The sequence below is a fragment of the Eptesicus fuscus genome, chromosome 4 (assembly GCF_027574615.1).
Source record: "Eptesicus fuscus isolate TK198812 chromosome 4, DD_ASM_mEF_20220401, whole genome shotgun sequence".
In the NCBI taxonomy this organism is placed as follows: domain Eukaryota; kingdom Metazoa; phylum Chordata; class Mammalia; order Chiroptera; family Vespertilionidae; genus Eptesicus; species Eptesicus fuscus.
Genome location: NC_072476.1, coordinates 111686086 through 111706883, shown reverse-complemented (window position 1 = coordinate 111706883; position 20798 = coordinate 111686086). Strand labels below are relative to the sequence as shown.

Genomic DNA, 20798 nt, shown 5'->3' with positions numbered 1-20798 from the left:
TCAAGCCCCACTGGGTGGGGTGCAGCCTCAGGTCCCCCGGCGCACGCTGGGGTGAGGGGTGCGGCCTCAGGTCCCCCACCCTGGCCCGGCTCCATGCAGCCTCAGGTCCCTGCTGATTGCTTGTTATGGGAACCCCACCTCCGCCGAGGGCACAGCCATCTTGTGACGGCATGACGGTTAATTTGCATATTACCTCTTTATTATAGGAGAAGTTAGAAGCGGGCGCATCAATAAAACTGTAAAGGTCATCACTTTTCAGTGATCTGTAACACCATTGTGCACGACAGCTACATTTAAAACCAATATCTCAATGCTATCCTGCTTAGAAGATGGCTATAAAGTATTTTTTAAATGTCTGTATTATTTCATAATCAAATGCGTGCACACGTTTACTGCGTGTCGGCTGCGTGCTAATCCATGCGTTATGCTGTACACACAGAGGTGAGGAAGAACCAGTTCCTGCTCTCAGAGAACTGAAGTCCAGCGGAAACACGGAGACGGGAACAGCAATCACACGAAGCCCGAGTCCTGGCAGAGGCAAGCGGGGCTCCAGATCACAACGAAGCTATGACTTCAGACAGTGCTCCTTCGAGAAAGCGACGCGGAAAGCGCCACCGAAGGCTGACGGACCTTAAACAGACCAAGGGTGTGTGTGTGGGGGGGAGCGGGGGGGGGAGAAGGGGCAGGGAAACAAAGGGAAAGCAGAAAAACTGTCCACTCAGAACTTAACTGTAAGAGCGAGCACCCCAGGATGGCAAGTAGGTCAGGACACTAAGACGCACAGGGAACTGGTGCGAGGAGGAAAGCATGGAGGACGAGAGCAGGAGACAGGAGGCGCTATGCACGGAGACGTTAGGCCTGCCCCCCGCAGGCTTAGGAGAAGAAATGAGGATGACGGCGTGGAGACCAGTTAGGGAGCAGGTGACTGCGGGTGCAGTAAGGATGGACACGGAATGAGCATCAGGAAGACAGTACTGGGACTGGACCACTAACTGACAGAAGGCCTGAGAGAGAGGGTTCCTGGCCGGGATAACTGGTGGCGGTGGAGATGATCATCAAATTGCGTCAGATGAGCTGTGATGGACACGCCTGTGGGAAATCCTGCGGAGATGTCCTGGTTGGTTCTAAGGGTATAAGATTCAATAAGAGGATATAGAGTCACATCTTACACGAAGAGCGGGTCCTAGAGTCAGAGCATTAGGCAAAAACTGCAAATAGAAAAATTATCTTTGTAAACCCTTAGAAAGCCCCACTACCCCCAGTGGAGACCACATCCTATCTCCTAATAATCCCATCCTCTAGCACTGGAACACACTGCTGTTTCTTTGGTTGAGTGGTAAATAATCAGTAGGTAGAATAATGAGAATTAACCTGGATTTCTAAATGTTTTTAAAATGTTTTCTACTCTTTCAGCTGCCATGTACATGTGCTGCCTTCCTTGAGTGGGAAGGGAGTTCAGTGCACATGAACCACACACTTGTTGGTGTCAGTGGCAACAGGGGGCGCTCAGGTCACGGTCGATGAGGAGAGACAGAGAGCACTTTAGCTTCCCATTGCTGCTGCAGCAAATCACCACCGAGTTGGTGGGCTGACACAACTCAATTTAGTCTCTCAGACTTCCGGAGGTCCTGCAAAGCCAGCCAGTCTCCAGGGCTCGCATCACTGTGTCAGCCAGGCTGGTCCTGCTGCAGCTCCAGGGGAACCTGCTCCTCGTCTTTGCCAGCTGTGCGAGGCTGCTGGCATTCCTGAGCACAAGGCACAGGGCACCGCTCTGGGTCTCTGCTTCCATGCTGGCACTTCCCTCTCCTCTGACTCCTCCCACATGTGTCTCAGAGGAACCACCGTGATTACGTGAGCCCATGGGATAATCCAGGATAACCTCTCTCAAGAGATTCAGCTTGCCCTAGCTGATTTGGCTCAGTGGATAGAGCGTCGGCTTGCAGACTGAAGGGTCCCGAGTTCGATTCTGGTCAAGGGCACATGCCCAGGTTGCGGGCTCAATCATCACTGAAGTTTCTATCTCTCTTTCCTTCTCCCTTCCTCCCTAAAAGCAATAAAAAAATATATATATATATTTTTTAAAAAGAGAGACTCAGCTTAATCATATCTGCAAAGTCCCCAGGTTTGGGGATTAGGATGAACATATTGGGGTGGGCTATTCAGCACAGAGAGTGTGCAAAGAGTAAAGATACTGGTCAATCTCAAGCTCTCAAACTGAATGGTGGGGCCACACAAACTCCTTGTGCCATTATGCTTCCTAACACACACGTTTATATGTTACATACACTCATGTGCATATAAACTTCATGTAACGTAAAACATTTTTTTAAGTAAAGAGCTAAGTATCAGACTCAAACACTGGCAGTTCAAGGAGTGGGCAAAAGAAGATGGACACTCAAAGGGAACCGAGGAGGAGGGAAAACAAACAGAAGTCAAAGGGAGAGTCTTTCAAGAAGGAGAAAGTCGTCGTTTTGGACTGCAAAGGTCACGCCAGAGGACTGAGCAGAGTCTATTCATTTAGCAACAGGGTCACTGTCAACCCTGACGAAAGCTATTTCGGTGGAATGATGGATGCTGAAAATAGACTGCATGGAACTGCGGAGTGCACGGGAGGTCACAATCTGGAAAAAGCCAGGTGCGGATCCTTCTTTTATAGACTCATGAATAAAATACTTTTCGTAAATAGGAAAAAAAAATCCAAGATGCTCTGATAATCCAGAAAGAGGAACTAGAACCTAGAAAAGAATTATGAAAGGAAAGAAAAGGTGGGGAAGGAAGAAAGGAACAAAAAGAGAAAGAAAAAAAAAAAAAGAAGAAGCCACAAAAGAAAGGATGATGATGGTGGTGGTGGTGGTAATGATGATAGTGATGGTGATGATGAGGATGATGAGGATAATGATGATTATGTTATTGTTACAATTTATTAGGCACTTAGCATCTGCCAGGCACTGCCCTCAGGACTGTATAGACTGTATGAGACAGATTAGTATGTCCGTGTTATAAAACAGAAAACAGACTCAAAGTAGGCAGAGGTAGGACATGTCAGAGCTAGGACTCAAATGCTGGTATGGCTGACTTCAAAACGTGTGCTCCTAACTGTGATGTTATACTGATATGAAGGATCCAACAGAGTAGTTCAAGTATGAGAAAGCTAATACAGCCATGGCTAATATCAGGAGTTAATAGAAAATCTCTGAAAACAGTTTTTCCCAAAGCTAGAGTCAAAGACAATAGTGAGAGAGTATTAAGGGAATTGGCCACATCAACAGTTTGAACTCAAAGCCAGAAGATTCTATTTGGCACCAAAATTAAAACTTGAGCCCCAAGGAGGGGCCACCTACAAGCAGTATCGAAGGTATACTTAAATCATGAGCTTCATCAGCAACAGAGGAACGATGTTTAAGGCTCAGTAAGGGCCGAGGAGGCTGACCTCTGTGCAATGAGCTCAGAGCAGCTGCGTCCATGCCAGTGCTCTCTGTGCACTGGAATGGCTGGGACACACTAACAAGACAGAAGACGAGGCCACCCCACAGCAGTCAGCCAGAGACGCCGGGCGGGAGACAGAGCCTAAAAGGGAGCTGCAGGGAAAAGTCTCTGATGTGAACCATTAGGCAGTATCAGTGAAGAGAAAAGATATGCCCGCCCACAGGAGGAGAGCAGCTAGGTTACAGGCCACTAGCCTCATCTGTTCCCTTCTCAAACGAAGCTCTGTAGGGAGGTCCTGTTTGCTGGGGTATTGTACTCATACACAGTCCCTGGCCAACTACTCAGGGCAAAAGTATTCTGTCATCACGAATTCTTTAAACACTGAATTTTACAGACGGAACCACCTCCTCCCTGGAGTGCTTCTATTATTAATTACAGTTAAGGGAGTTAAGAGAACTCAGTTTCTGATCCTTTGTCGTGGCCTTCAGCATATTGGTGAATAAAGCAAATTCCAATAAAAGAGTTATTTATAACCCTAGGAATAGAGTAATAGAGGAATAGAGTAAACAATATAGTTGTCAGCAGACATACCATGTTTATGGATTGGAAGCCCCAACATAGTAAAAAGGACAACTCTCACCTCGCTGGTGTTGCTCAATGGTTGAGTGTCGACCTATAAACCAGGAGGTCATGGTTAGATTGCAGGTCAGGGCACATGCCTACAGGCTCGATCCCCAGTGGGAGAAGTGCAGGAGGCATCCAGTCCATGATTCTCTCTGATCGCTGATGTTTCTCTCTCTCTCTCCCTTCCTCTCTAAAATCAATAAAACGTTTTAAAAATGACAACTCTCCTCAAATTAATCTATAACCTTCAAGCAATGCCACTCAAAGTCCACCTGGATTTTTTTATAGCTATAGATAAGCTTGTTCTAAAATTTACATAAATAGAAAGGCAAGGAAGCTAGAATGGCTAAAAAAGTGTTGAACAAGAAGGAAACTGGAAGAATCACAGCTACTCAATTACAATACATATCCTATATAATAAAACCCTAATATGCAAATCGACTGAATGGGGGAATGACCAGTCGCTATGACGCACACTGACCACCAGGGGACAGACGCTCGATGCTGGGAGGCAACTGGCGACAGCGACCAGGGTGCAGGGCCGGCTGGTGAGTCCCCCCTACCCGCCCTCCGCAGGTTGCCTACGGTCGCCTCCTGCAAACCAGCAGTTGGACATCCCCCGAGGGCGCAGGCCGGGCTGAGGGACCGCCCCCCCACCCGCCCTGTGCACGAATTTCATGCACTGGGCCTCTAGTTTACTATAAAACCATAGTAATCAAGACGGTGTGGTAATGCCAAAGGGATCTAAATCAATGGAACAGAGTAGAGAATATAAAAACAGACCCAGACAGATGTAGCCAACTGATTGCTGACAAATGTCCAAAAGCAATTCAATGGGAAAAGGACAGTCTTTACAATAAATAGTAGTAGAACAAGTGTACATCTACATGCAAAAAAATTAACCTCAACTTAAATCTCATACCTTATGAGTCCTATACAAAAATTCACTTGAAATGGATCACAGATCTGGGTGTAAAACATAATACATCAAAACTTCAAGAAGATAATATAGAAAAAATCTTCATGGTCTAAGATTAGACAAAGAGTTCTTATATATGAAAACAAAAGTATAATCTATAAAAGAAAAAACCTTGTAAACTGGACTTAATCAAAATTAAAAATTTTTACTTTGTAAAAGGTACTATTAAAAGAACAAAAAGAAAAAAACAGATTGGGAGAAAATATTTGCAAACCATATATATAACAAAGGACTTGTATCCAGAACATTTTAAGAACTTGCAAAGCTTAACAAGAAAATTATATATATATAGTTCAAAGAAAAATACTGGCAAAATAGAACACATTCTAAGGACTACCAAGAGAGAAAGCATTAGGAAATACGGTCGTGAATAAAGGGTAAACGAGCTGGACATGCTAAGTCTGGAGCCCAGACTTGGAGGAAGAATGAGTGATGACTAGTGTCTTCCATTGTCTGAAGGGCTGACATGTGCATGGGGAGGGGGGTGGTCAGAATTGTTCTATGTAATATTAAAAGGAAACATTATTTGCCAATAAGTATACAAGTATAGAGGGATTTCTAGGGCTACCAGAAATTTACAATATATTCCTCAACTGCTAGATTATCAAGAAGCAGAAATTTCTAGATTCTTGCATTAAATAAAGGTGGGACAGGATGATCCTAAATTTTTCAAACATTATATGAATCTATCAACTCTAACTTCTAGAGTTAACCTACCAAAATAGAAAACACTGAACATTATAAAAGATATATTTCCCTGCCAAAATATCACCTTTCACTTTGTAAAAGTAAATATTATAAAGCACTTTAAGTTCCCAATTTTAAAAAAGACTAAATAATAAAATCTTAACAAAAAACATATTGAGAACTATTTAAACCTCTACATCACATTTGTACTAAAGATGGTCTTAAATTTAAATTACTAATGTCTAATTAAATCTCATTTCATTAGACTTAAAAGACAAAAGATATAAAAGTAATTTCATGCAAATTTCCGTAAGCATTTTAAAGAAATCTCCTGAAAAAGAAGTGCTCTTTCACACAAAGAGTGGTAGTCCTCAAAAGAGCCAAAACATCTGCATTCACTTTAAAGCTCATCAAGACAGACTGACATTTTTAGGAGAAGCATATGGCTTGCTGAACAGTCATCTAGAACAGAATCTTTTGTCTAGTAAACCCTATTCAAGGTCCATTTACTTATGTATGGAGTGGCTGAATAAAGGGAAAAAACATATTTTTGAGTCCTAGAAAATACAAAGAAATAAACTCTTCCTCTAGCTTTATTAAGGAGGCAGCAAAACATAGTACAAAAGCAGCCAGATCTTTACTTTCAAAGACTCTGCTCTCAACATGTGAAACAATTCTAAGAAATCAATGAGACAAAAGAACTCTAGAAAAGCATGAAACTTTCTTAGAGAACTATATCCACCAAATACCACCTCCCTAAAAAAGGCATTTCCATTTTAAAGGGTAAAACACTTTCTTCTTAAAACTTCCAAGGGCAGAGTTCAACAGCTGCGCTGTATTAAACCTGAGCCCTTCCAAAAGGAAGAACGAGAGTCTCGGGAGAGAGAGTAACATGGCCTGCTCTCTCCAAAATTCTCAAAATGCCTGCTCTGCCTCAAAGGAAAGTTTCTCCAAGAAAAAGCCTCTATCCAGTGCATGGGTGAAAAGCATAAAACTTAATTTAGACTAGGAAAGTATGCAAAAATGGTAGAATTTTTGTTTGTTTCTGGAAATCTCCTCCCCTCTCCCAAGGAAAAATGCATTTTGAGGTCCTTCAAGATATAGCATGGAAACTATTAAAAAAGAAAAATCGTAGTTTTCAGCCCTAGCTGCCCATCAGAATCACCATAAAGCTAAGCCTCAGCCTAAACTTACCGAACCAATATACAAATCTCAGGGCCAAGGCACCTGAATTTTCACAACAGGTGACTGTGACGCACAGCAAGGGTTTAGAAACCCCTGAAACGAATGGAACATGATTCCCATAAAGGAAAGTCAGTCTACTGAGTAAGGCAGGAAGAAAGGGTCACATCTGAGCAGCTAACTAGTCCTAAAGAACCTCAGGTTTTGTTCACTCATCACAATACTCCTAACAGAAGGGGGATTTGAAATAGAATTCTGCTCTCGTGCCATTACTTAAACTTTAAGTCTTAAAGGACAAAAGGCCTAAAACAGTTCACTCCACTACCTAAATATTTAGATGAAAGTAGCTATGAAAAATGTGGCCTCTGAGTAATTCAGGTACAGTAAGTTTCCATCAGACTCCTGGGTAACTAAAAAGGAAGTTATAACAAGAGCTATGTGCTACATGTAATTATCTGACAACCTTAAGAAAGCCCAAGGCTTTAATCCCAAGGTAAACTTCGGCCATCAACAGAGCTTCATTAGCCCCACTTTATTTCACACACAGTTCCAACAGGGTTACTGGCCTGATATCCAAACCCAGGATAAATCAACAGGGGTAGTGAAACTGCTAGAGGGGAAGCAGACCAGTCGAGGCAGGACCCAGAAACACTATAACAGCAGTCCAAGCACTCAGAACACGGACAGACACTGGCTGGGTTTGAAAGGCGGCCGAATACAGGGAGTGTTTGTCCTAACGACCACGGGGGCAAGACGACAGGAAGTCATGTTCAGTGCACCTTGTCGATGCATCACTGGATGGATTTTGTTTAGGAGGGTGAGAAAGCATAAATTTCAAGTCACCTATAGAAAGTCTCTCACCAAAAACATTTACAAAATTTACAGGAAAAAAATCCTAACTGGAAAACAAACAAACAAACAAAAACAGAGCCTCGCTGTACGAAAGGAGCAATGGAGGGAAAGTAAAGAGCAGACAGTCTTTCAAAGAACATACTTTACTAAAAAGGAAAAGAAATCGGGGCGATACTGAGATTTTAATTCACCTTTATCAGACATAATATTTCTCACTGCACAAGTCCACACTCTCCTTTAGACTGCTAAATCAGACTCTTTCCAAGTAATGTACAGGCATTCCTGGGAGATATTGTGGGTTCAGTTCCAGACCACTGCAATAAAGCGAATCTCACAATAAAGCGAGTTGTGATCTTTCTGCTGGTGGAAGGCCTTGCCTCAATTTGTAAAAAGCACAACATCTGTGAAGCACAATAAAGCCACGCACAATAAAACACAGTATGCCTGTAAACTGAAAAATCTGTTGCTTCGCCGGTATGATTCCTCATCCATGTATATAAAAAGCCAGGGGCTGTCATGACCGAAACAACCAGACTGACGACCGAACAGGCTGCGTGGGGCGACCAGGCCAGCAGGGGGGTTAGTGAGGGACGACCAAACAGCAGGCTGCGTGGGGTGACCAGGCCAGCAGGCAGAGGTGGTTAGGAGCCAGCGGTTCCGGATTGTGAGGGGGATGTCTGACTGCTGGTTTAGGCCCAATCCCAGGGATCGGGCCGAAACCGGCAGTCGGACATCCCCCGAGGGATCCCGGATTGGAGAGGGTGCAGGCTGGGCTGAGGGGACCTGCCCCCCCCCCTCCCGCCGCTGTGCATGAATTTCGTGCACCGGACCTCTAGTCTAAAAAAATGAAGAGACAGAGATAAGGAAGGTAAAGTCCTCAGCACAGTGGCTAATGCGCAATAAGAAAGAAAGAAATGTTAGCTGCTATTATTAATTTGTGCTCAGAATAAATGCCATGAAAATGATTCTCAACTTTCACTAAGGGATATGATGTGTTCTAGAAGTGTTTCCATTTGAAATGACTGACTCTGTATCCAACCCACACCCATCACAGACCTCTGCTGATGTGTATGACCTGGGAACGAGGTGATCCATCTTTCTCCACTACGCCCCAGGGATTATAAACGTTTAAAAACCTCATGCACAGTCGTTTGCAGAGAGCAAGTCTAATAATCAGATGTAGTTACTATTATTCCCCAAAGCTCTCATGTTTCATGAGTACCCATTTCCAAATAAGCTCCTTTGCACCTCCTTTAATGTGAATACAAAAGGGGAGTCAGGACACTTGCCGAAGGCAATACTGTAGGAGCACAAAACCATCTATTTCTAAGACCAGCTCAGCCCAGGACACTGACCACTGCAAACAGCTAGAAAAGAGGAGGAGTCGGGTACTTCGTATTCACATTTATGTAGGTTAGGACCTACGTGGCTTTCACGGTTGCGGCTATTAATAGAAATACCGTTTATGGCTTCCTCCTTTTCCTTACAATCACACATCTCTAAATATGTATTTACTCATCTATATAAGCATTTACCTGTTCAGTGCGAGCCATTACACTGGGTGCCAGGAAGTATACAAAAATAAATAGCAGTATAAAAATTGTTTTCCTGTGACCTCACTACTGATACATCATCCAGGTGTGTGCACAGAGTCAGTGCAGGTTGTCAGGCTGAGGCAACCAGCCATCCAAACACCTTCGTGGCATACGACAGCGGCTTATTTCTTGGTCACTTTATGCTTCACATAGCCTACGGGGTCAGCCAGCTCTGCCTTGCTGCGTGCCACCTCACTGCAGGGTCTGGGCCAGGAGGCCCGACTGAGGATGTGGCCCTCTCACAGCAAAGGGGAGCCAGACGGGGCACAACAGGGCCGCCCTCAGGCTCCTGCCTCCCAGGCCCTGCCTCCCGCAGCACTGCACCGGCCAGGACAAGCCACTGGCCCGTGGGCGGCGATGTGTGATCCATCCTGTCCCAGGGAATGGAAGCGAATATTCCAATCTGTCACCAAGATTAAAGAACAATATTCAGGCTTGAATTAACATAAACTCACGTTTTATTTAAGAAAGATTTACAATGTACCAGACACTATTCTAATATTTATTAGTATTAAAATATTTACTCCTCCTAAGAATTACTCAACAAAAATACTGCTACTGATGAAACAAACCAACTAATTATGAGTATTTTTTAATGAGGAAAATAAGCCAAATGAAAAGTATTAGAAAGAACTTAAAAAACATTTCAAGCTCACAAAACTTGGCTTTGATATGTCCCAAAGGCAGCAAAAGTAGCTGCCCTTCAGAGAGGACTGTTTCCCCAGCCTACCTGAAGTAAAGCCAATCCCCTGCTTTTAAATGTCCTAAGTGTGTCTCAATGTGAGCCGAGACTTTTTCCCAGTAACGGTGTGATATACACAGAACCCTTGCCAACCTTAGGACCTCTTACTCATCGGAGGTTCCTGCACACTCATAATTTTACACTGCTTATCTAATGCCAAAACAAAAACAAACAAAGAGCAGCAGGAGGGAATGGAGAGTGGAGCACCAAACAGGCCTGAAAAAAGGTCCCACATCCCTAGTCACACCCCCGCCATTTACAGCTGCTGCGGACCCTAAGGAGCTGTTTGCAGTGAGCACAACTCGGTCCCAATCCGGAAGGATGAGACAGGCGGCTGAGGTAAGTGCACATGAACAGGTAAAAGAAACCACAGAAACCACTGCGCAAATGTCTGCAGTCCCAAGACTTGCTATTTTGAAACGGGTGCCATTTCCAGATTAATAACCTAACGAGTTAAACTACCGGGGACAATGCCTAGAAAGTCAGTGAAGTAAGGGGACCTGCAGGCCTTTATCAGGGTTCCCTCTCCAGTCCGGGGAACTGGAAGCACCCGGAAACGGAGACTCTCTCCAGAGCAGCTCAGCTACTGGATCAGCTGAGTCATCTCCTGTTCAAGGAAGTTTTCTCTCTCTTGCTTGTGTGTATGTCTTTGGATTTTTTTTGTTTTCCTTTTTTGATATATGATAATTATGTTCATAAGTTAATAGCTGTTGACTGCTTCTTTCCTTGTACTGATAGTTCCTTTTCTCCGGGACTTATTTGTTTTCACTACCCTCCTCCTTACAAGCGCCTCACTGGTCTACCCTCCCTAACTATTCATGTCATCTGAAATGCACACCATTTATTTGCAAATGTTCTCCAAACATTACTGGTTCTCTTTCCACATTCAACCTGTTCAGAGCCTCCTCCCTCTCAGCGCCAGGGAAGGACGTGCTGAAGGGTGAACAGAAGTCCCGGTAAGGAGAAGGGCCTCCCTCCCCTGGAAGTGAGAGGAACATCCTAAGCTCTTGGAGTGAAAAAGTGGTAACAGAACAAATAAATGTGTCCTTTGACTTGTGTTTGACATTTGTTTTCCTTGACTTTTACGTGTTTTTTATAGTGTGAAACAAAAGTCATCTTCTGTGACCTAAGTGTTATTTTCTTTCCAAACCTAACACACCTGCAGGCAGGAACGCTTTAAATCTGGATAAGCAGTATTGATTATCATCAACGTTTCCAAAATGTACCGTCTTCACTTCAGCTACTTCCATGGCTGGCAGACAGCCATGTTCTGCTTAGCCATGCACCAGGGACCCTTCAAGTGTGTTTTCAGTCTAGGCAACTGTGGGTACCTTATTATGTCTAGGAGAACAAGGCTAAGCTGAGTCACCCCCAGCCCAGCTCTGAGTCACCCTGTGAAGTACTGACCTCAGAGAAATACTTTCCATTCGTCAGTCCCCCATATGCAGAACAGTCAACTGCAGACTCATTTACCTTCCCCCTATCTTAGCATCTTATTTGCAATGACTCTGTATTATACATACAGCGTGTCCCCAAAAAACGTACACACTGTAACAGCTGACAGCTCAATTTGAAAATGAAATGTATTTTAATAAACATCGCCTTTATAATTACTCAAAGTGTATGTATACATTTTTGGGGGACACCCTATATATCTCTGGACTACCACTTCAAGCCTTTCCTTAACCCAATGACCCCACCCAAACCCACTATTTAAAACCTTAATAAAAATTATCTCCAAAAATCCTTCCTAACTGGAATTCTAACCCTCTGCATCCCTTTGTACGTACTGCCTAGGACACTAAGTTAATTGGCATCTTACCTTCCTGGTTCCCAGCACTGAGCCTCAGGCAGAATGCACTCTATATGAGCCCTGGCTCAGATTTACACTAACAAGCTAGAAGCAGCAATAAAACATAATAATCATTCGCAGATAAGAATGCTGGGTATGTGTCCGTGCTGTCCTGTTAGGGCTGCAATAAATTCAGGAAAATTCGGGAAATGGAGGATTAAGTCATGAAGTCTGTGGTCTCAAAAAAGAAAAAGAAAAATCACCATCACAAAAAAATGCTTCAAGACAAAACAATAACAACAGAAACTTCTGAATTATTTCAAGGTTTTAATAAAATTCTGGATGGGGAAACCTCCCAGCATGACCACCAGCCTTTGAAAAATTAACTTCCAATATTTTTACCAACATCGACTTCCCATCAAATGTCCCTCCCAAGCAGGGGGATGCATAAAACTATGTTTCTGTTCAGAAACCTAATAAACACCACTGACAGCAAAGAGGAATTCACCCCCAGGTAAGGACGGGGTGAGGACCAGCGGGTGACTTCACCCCCAGGTAAGGACGGGGTGACACACCAGCGGGTGACTTCACCCCCAGGTAAGGACGGGGTGACACACCAGCGGGTGACTTCACCCCCAGGTAAGGACGGGGGTCACAGACCAGCGGGTGACTTCACCCCCAGGTAAGGACGGGGTGACACACCAGCGGGTGACTTCACCCCCAGGTAAGGACGGGGGTGAGGACCAGCGGGTGACTTCACCCCCAGGTAAGGACGGGGTGACACACCAGCGGGTGACATCACCCCCAGGTAAGGACGGGGTCACAGACCAGCGGGTGACATCACCCCCAGGTAAGGACGGGGTCACAGACCAGCAGGTGACTTCACCCCCAGGTAAGGACGGGGGTGAGGACCAGCGGGTGACTTCACCCCCAGGTAAGGACGGGGGTCACAGACCAGCAGGTGACTTCACCCCCAGGTAAGGACGGGGTCACAGACCAGCGGGTGACTTCACCCCCAGGTAAGGACGGGGTCACAGACCAGCAGGTGACTTCACCCCCAGGTAAGGACGGGGTGACACACCAGCGGGTGACTTCACCCCCAGGTAAGGACGGGGTCACAGACCAGCGGGTGACTTCACCCCCAGGTAAGGACGGGGTGACAGACCAGCGGGTGACTTCACCCCCAGGTAAGGACGGGGTGACAGACCAATGGGTGACATCACCCCCAGGTAAGGACGGGGTGACAGACCAGCGGGTGACTTCACCCCCAGGTAAGGACGGGGTGACAGACCAATGGGTGACATCACCCCCAGGTAAGGACGGGGTCACAGACCAGCGGGTGACGTCACCCCCAGGTAAGGACGGGGTCACAGACCAGCAGGTGACTTCACCCCCAGGTAAGGACGGGGTGACAGACCAGCGGGTGACTTCACCCCCAGGTAAGGACGGGGTGACAGACCAATGGGTGACATCACCCCCAGGTAAGGACGGGGTCACAGACCGGCGGGTGACTTCACCCCCAGGTAAGGACGGGGTGACAGACCAGCGGGTGACTTCACCCCCAGGTAAGGACGGGGGTGAGGACCAACGGGTGACATCACCCCCAGGTAAGGACGGGGTGACAGACCAGCGGGTGACTTCACCCCCAGGTAAGGACGGGGTCACACACCAGCGGGTGACTTCACCCCCAGATAAGGACGGGGTGACAGACCAACGGGTGACTTCACCCCCAGGTAAGGACGGGGTGACACACCAGCAGGTGACATCACCCCCAGGTAAGGACGGGGTGACAGACCAACGGGTGACTTCACCCCCAGGTAAGGACGGGGGTGAGGACCAACGGGTGACATCACCCCCAGGTAAGGACAGGGTGACAGACCAGCGGGTGACTTCACCCCCAGGTAAGGACGGGGTGACACACCAGCAGGTGACTTCACCCCCAGGTAAGGACGGGGTGACAGACCAGCGGGTGACTTCACCCCCAGGTAAGGACGGGGGTGAGGACCAACGGGTGACATCACCCCCAGGTAAGGACGGGGTGACAGACCAGCGGGTGACTTCACCCCCAGGTAAGGACGGGGTGACAGACCAACGGGTGACTTCACCCCCAGGTAAGGACGGGGGTGAGGACCAGCGGGTGACGTCACCCCCAGGTAAGGACGGGGTCACAGACCAACGGGTGACATCACCCCCAGGTAAGGACGGGGTCACAGACCGGCGGGTGACGTCACCCCCAGGTAAGGACGGGGGTGAGGACCAGCGGGTGACGTCACCCCCAGGTAAGGACGGGGTGACAGACCAGCGGGTGACTTCACCCCCAGGTAAGGACGGGGTCACAGACCAGCGGGTGACTTCACCCCCAGGTAAGGACGGGGTGACACACGAGAGGGTGACTTCACCCCCAGGTAAGGACGGGGTGACGGTCAAAGGTGACTTCACCCCCAGGTAAGGATGGGGGTGACGGTCAAAGGTGACTTCACCCCCAGGTAAGGACGGGGTCACACACCAGCGGGTGACGTCACCCCCAGGTAAGGACAGGGTGACACACCAGCGGGTGACTTCACCCCCAGGTAAGGACGGGGTGACGGTCAAAGGTGACTTCACCCCCAGGTAAGGACGGGGTCACAGACCAGCAGGTGACTTCACCCCCAGGTAAGGACGGGGTGACACACCAGCGGGTGACTTCACCCCCAGGTAAGGACGGGGTGACAGACCAGCGGGTGACTTCACCCCCAGGTAAGGACGGGGGTGAGGACCAGCGGGTGACTTCACCCCCAGGTAAGGACGGGGTCACACACCAGCGGGTGACTTCACCCCCAGGTAAGGACGGGGGTGAGGACCAGCGGGTGACTTCACCCCCAGGTAAGGACGGGGTCACAGACCAGCGGGTGACTTCACCCCCAGGTAAGGACGGGGTGACAGACCAGCGGGTGACTTCACCCCCAGGTAAGGACGGGGTCACAGACCAGCGGGTGACTTCACCCCCAGGTAAGGACGGGGGTCACAGACCGGCGGGTGACTTCACCCCCAGGTAAGGACGGGGTGACACACCAGCGGGTGACTTCACCCCCAGGTAAGGACGGGGTGACAGACCAGCGGGTGACTTCACCCCCAGGTAAGGACGGGGGTGAGGACCAGCGGGTGACTTCACCCCCAGGTAAGGACGGGGGTGAGGACCAGCGGGTGACGTCACCCCCAGGTAAGGATGGGGGTGACGGTCAAAGGTGACTTCACCCCCAGGTAAGGACGGGGTCACAGACCAGCAGGTGACGTCACCCCCAGGTAAGGACGGGGTGACACACCAGCAGGTGAGAAACGGAGGGTGCGGGGGGCGGGGAGCCTGCGCCCCTTCTCTGGGCACCGCAGACCAGCCCCGCGACCACAGGACACAGGCCCCAGGAAAGCGGGCGCCGCCGTCCCCCGCCCGCCCGGCTCCCCGCGGCCTCCCGGCAGCGCCCGCCTCTCCCGGCTCGCCGACCCGAGGCCGAGGCCGCACAGCCGCACGGACCCGCCGGGCGGAGGGGACGCCGAGGAGCTGCAGAAGGAGCCCGCCGGTCCTGTTACCTGGTTGGAGCCCGGAGAGCGGAGGCAGCCGCCGCGGCCGCGGCCCCGCGGCCCCATAGCACGCGCCGCAGCGCCTCTGACATTGAGACCGCCGCCATCTTGCCGCCCGCGAGCGCCGGACGGGGCGCCGCGAGGGACACGCCTCCTCCGTCTCGGGCCCGCGGAGCGCGGCGGGCGGGGCTTAGCGGGGGCGGGGCTTAGCGCGGGGGCGGGGCTTAGCCCTGGGCTCGGGCTGCGTCTCCCGCCAGGTGCTGGGCTGGGAACAGAGGTGGGAGGCTGGGTGGGAGGCGGATGCACAGCTGCTTGACGTGTAGACAGTACCCCCGTGAAAGGAGGACTGTTTGTTATGCAGGGAAAAGACCAAAAGGAAATACTTGAACTTAAACGCTTGCAACTCATCATTTTTTCAAAGGACTCCGAGTAGCGAGGGCTGAGGCCCGGCCGGAGCCAGAGGCCCTTTTTGGCTCTTGAGAACCTAAAGCAGCACCTTTGCAAAGTGTTGCCAGATGGAGTTCGCACGCTCCCAGGACCCGGCTGTGTTCGAGGGATGGGCAGTCCGTCATTGTTACCGTCCTAGTTTTCTAAACGTGGCTTATTATTAGTACCATGACTTTTTGATGCGTGGATTTATATGAAAAGCTCATGGAACATAACGTTTGACGTCACTGTATTCCCAGTAATTTCTGAATGTGTGATCATAATCCACAGACACCAAGAATATTAATGCTTCATCCATATAAAATAAAAAATCATCTCTGAGACGCGTGTTGGAAACATGTTTATCGTATGAGCTCCTGGCCTTATGAACAATAATTATATATATATGTATATGTATATATATGCAGGTTTTATATATATATATATATATATATATATATGCAGGTTTTATATATATATATGTGTGTGTGTGTGTGTGTGTGTGTGCGCGCAGGTTTTATATATATATATATATGCAGGTTTTATATATATATATATATATATATGCAGGTTCGTTTGTGGTTTGTTTGGGGTTTTCAAAGAGATCTTTTAAAAAATAGGATGCTGCTGCTTTTTAGAATTAAGCCCATAGAAACATAACCTTTATTAAGAGAATAGGATTAACAGCAGGAGGGGAATGACTTGCTTCTGCCCTGTGGCCAATTGAAAGAAAACGTAATACATCAGGAAAAGGGGGAAAGAAAGAGGTTCCGCAGCAGAGCCCCAAGGGGAGAAAGGCAAGTCCTGGGAAAGATAAAATGCACAGGAAGATAAAGGAAGGCGAGGGAGAGGTGTCTCTGGGAATTTTCTTTAAAACTTTTTATTTTGAAATAAATTATAGATTTCACAGGAAGACTGCAAAAACAGCACAGAGAGGTGGGTTCGCCCAGCTTCTCCCGTTGGCTACATCTTAAATACCTCTACTAGGATGTCAGAGCCGGGAACCTGATGGTGAAATAAAGTCCACTACGCTGTTTCCATTTTTATAATTTTGAGATTTCAAGGAGATGTCAATGGACGCGTGCAGCGTGACTTCTTCCGATGGGCTTCCATCGTTCAGCATAACGGCCTCCGATCCACCCAAGTTATTTCATGTACCAACAGTTTGTTCCTTTTTATTGCTGAGTAGCCTGTCACGGTATGTTAATCAGGATTTTCCAGAAAAACAAAGCCAATGGGATAAAGACAAAGTCCCTTAACCTCATTTGACGGGCTCCATGTGGTCCGCCCCGCCCCCCTTCTCTCTAGCCCCTGACTGTCGTTCTGTCTGCCCGGAGCCTTTCACAGGGTATGCCCCCTGGCATGACCTTCGGGTCTCTTATCCACTCAGCCTCCTTCCCTTCAGATCACCGCTGAGAGCCACTCCTGTGGCAGAATCTGCAGGTATCTTAGAGGCAGGGTTTCCCACCTACCCCGCCCCTGCTGGCAGAGCCTGACTCCTTCTACAGACACCAAAACATGTCCTGTCCTGGCCTTCCCATCAGCGCTTGCAGCTCTGCTGCTGCACAAGAGGGGCCCACAGAGAGAAATGCCTCTTCCTGCCTGGGAGGCAGTTGTATGAGGACACAACGCCTGGAGCCCGGGCATCTTCTCAGCAGGAGGGCGCAAGCAGAAGAGGCCAAAGGCGGGGAGAGCAGAGAGGGAAAGAGCCCAGGTCTTTCATGGTGTCGTTGACCTTCTGAACCAACCCTGACCAAAACACCTCCAGGATCCTTGTTGTAAGACGTGAGTGGCTTGATGGGCGAAGCCTCTGTTTGTTAGCCATCCTGCAGCAACCGTGCCCCCACCAACGCTCTCCCACAAGCTACTTCCCTGGCTGCCCTGCCCCAGCAACTCCTCCTTCTGGAGACCCACCGGCACGCTATCCTTCTGCCTCCGAGCGCCGCCCACGCTGCGTGTCCTTTTCTTCTTTGTTTGTTTGTTTCCATGCTGCATTTTAATGCAATGTCATCTTCTCTTTCTCCGAAATGGAAGGTACGTTCTCTGAAAACACAGGTCATATAGGTGTTTGCTGATCATTTTCCCAGTACCTAGCCTAGTCCCTGACACATAACAGGCTCCCAAGAAGGTGTAGAATGAGTGAATGGATGGGTGGATGAACGAATGAAGTTTTTCAACCATCAAAAATAAGTTGGGGAGCCTGACCAGTGTGGCTCAGTGGTTGAGCATTGACCTATGAAGTAGGGAGGTCACGGTTCGATTCCTGGTCAAGACACATGCCCAGGTTTGGGGCTTCATCCCCAATGGGGGGCGTGCAGGAGGCAGCCGATCGATGATTCTCTCTCATCATTGATGTTTCTCTCTCTCCCTCTCCCTTCCTCTTTAAAATCAATAAAAATATGTCTTAACAAATTAAGTTGGTGAAAGTAACTTTTTTTGTTATTTTTGCTTAGAAAAAGCTTGTCCAATTTTTTTTATTTTTCAGTTACAGTTGACATTCAATATTATATTAGTTGCAGATGTACCGTATAGTGGTTAGACATTTTTATAACTTACAAAGTGATCCTCCCAGTAAGTCTAGAATCCACCTAACACCATGCATACTTATTACAATATTATTCCCTATATTCCCTATACTGTAGTTTACAGCCCCAAGACTATTTTGGAACTACCAATTTGTTGTACAAATTATTTTTAATGTGATTGTTCTCTCAGGTCTACAGAGCTTACTGGTTTCTCATATTTCATCTTTGATCACGTGCCATTTCTGAAGACCTTGGTGGGATGCTGGGGAGAGGGGCCCAGTGTTGCTGGCAAGGGACCTGAAACCATGAATCTACCTTTTATTAGACTTGCATTTTAGAAAAAAAAAATTAATAATCCCTTTCATTTCCTTATTCCTCACATTTCAAATACAGGATATAGGCCTTTCAGGAACAGCAATAATTTGCTATGTGCATTTATTGTTTTTACAATTTCACTCAAATTATAGATTCTACCAGTAGGCTTAATAGATGTCTAGGTCTAAATACCATTTTAATATTTCAAATAGGAGTATTAAAATGTGAATTCATTTAACTTTTTGTTTGTATTTCAAGCATGGTGGCCAAAAGAAACATTTAGTTTAGTCTTTCTGATGGCATGTGAAATTTACAGTGGATCTGAAGTTGTCTGGTTTTAATTTTTTCCCCTTGCACATGGGTCTTCAATAAAGCATCCAGAAGAAAATAAATTAAAACCAGACATTTCTATCAGAAGTTTCACATGCAATCGCTAAAGGCAGGAAAATATTTCTCCATCACTTTTTGGCTACAAACTAATATTTTAAATTGCATTTTATTTTTCACTGCTCATTTCATTGAAAACCTTGAATTAATACATTATCATCTTATAAAATTATTATTTTATTTGGCAGGGCCGTTGAGTCTTTGGCAACAAGTGAGATGATTTCTACCTATAGTGAAGACCTGCCACTTGAAATCATTTTTGAAGGAAAAAAGGTACAAGCCATCAGGATACTGAAGAACTCAAGGAATTTTCCCACATAAATGTGTCCACATGCCCCATCACAGTCCGGCATCTGAATCCTAAATTCTCATACTTCACATGTCGAAAACCAAACCAATTATCTTCCTTCCCTTTCTCTTCCCCACAGCAAATCTGTTCCTCCCGTCCAGAATTCTCTGTCTTGGCAAAACACTACCATCTTCCTTCCAGTATGAGATGTTGTCGACTGTAAAATGCATCATTATTTTCTGGACTATTAAATACAAAAAAGAAAAATGCAACAAACCATTACACACAACCAACTATATATATATATATATATATATATATATATATATATATATATCTTGATTTCAGAGCGGTACGATGTGGGGAAATGAAATGCACATTTTTTAGAAGCAAAGAAATATAATCATTGCCTAATCCAATGTATTTTCCTTCCTTTGTCCTTATTTATTATTTACTGGTCTCTGGAATAAGACTTTATTTTTCAGCCTCTCTCTTGCTAGAAATAGCCATGTAACCAGTTCCGGCCAATGAAATACAAGGGAAAATTGTCATGTGACAACTGGGCCGCCTTCTTTAAACATAGAGGGCAGTTGCACCTCCTTTCCCCTTCCCCCTTTACCTACCTCCTCTACCACCCTGCGCCCCAGATGCGAAGGTCATCAAGACTCAGGTCATCAAGACAAGATGCCCAGGATGGGCAAAGGATGAGGTGGACCAGCCTGGACCGGCCAGCCCTCCTCAGGCCCCCAAGAGCTGCGATCCTTTCCTCCTTCCCCCATGACCCCGTTCAGCACTCTCTTGGTGAGATCCCCCTCCTTACCCGGATTAATTCCGTGGCCAATTTTCATCCTCATTTTCTTGCTTACACTCCCAGCTCCCTTGCCCCTCTCCCTTTCTCATCCTCAGGGAATCCGCCCCCTCAGTCAAGTCCGACGCTACCTCTCCTGACCTGCCCCGTGCGGCCGGACGCGACCGGGACAAGCACTAGACCCCACGGATGTGGCTCGCGGGGCGTGGGCCTCACGGTGGTCCTTGTGCTGCTCGGACGCCCTATGAAACGTCCCATGTTCTCTGCGCCTGTGTCCTCAGCCCATTCGTTTGCTCACGTCCTTAGGTGACTGTGCTGCTTCTCTCTCCTCCAGCCTCGGCTACCTCCCCTCCCACCCGCACGTCTTGCTGATGACTTCCCCACGTCCCTGAGAAGATGGAGTTAATCAAAAGGACACTTCTCCAAACACGGCCACCGTGTCACCCGCCAGCAACTGCACCCGAAGACTGTCTTCCCTCCGTCACTGCCGCTGAGCGACTCACGCCCCATGGAGAGGGAATCCCTCCGGGGGTGCACTCGGCCCATCCCGGCCCGCCCGCCCGAGAGCCGCCCGCCCGAGCACATGGCTCTGGCACCTCCACCCCTCTCTCCTC

The 20798-nt window shown here is 47.6% G+C and overlaps 1 protein-coding gene across 1 annotated transcript in view; it reads right to left on the bottom strand.

Annotated features, from left to right (window-relative positions):
- The window catches only part of NDUFS4 (NADH:ubiquinone oxidoreductase subunit S4), a 73362-nt gene extending 57781 nt beyond the window's left edge, over window positions 1-15581 (bottom strand). Inside the window, exon 1 of the mRNA XM_008154800.3 lies at window positions 15444-15581. Coding sequence (XP_008153022.2) covers window positions 15444-15541 — 98 coding nt within the window. The 5' untranslated portion in view covers window positions 15542-15581. The remainder of the gene's footprint in view (window positions 1-15443) is intronic.
- Window positions 15582-20798: the final 5217 nt, after the last annotated feature.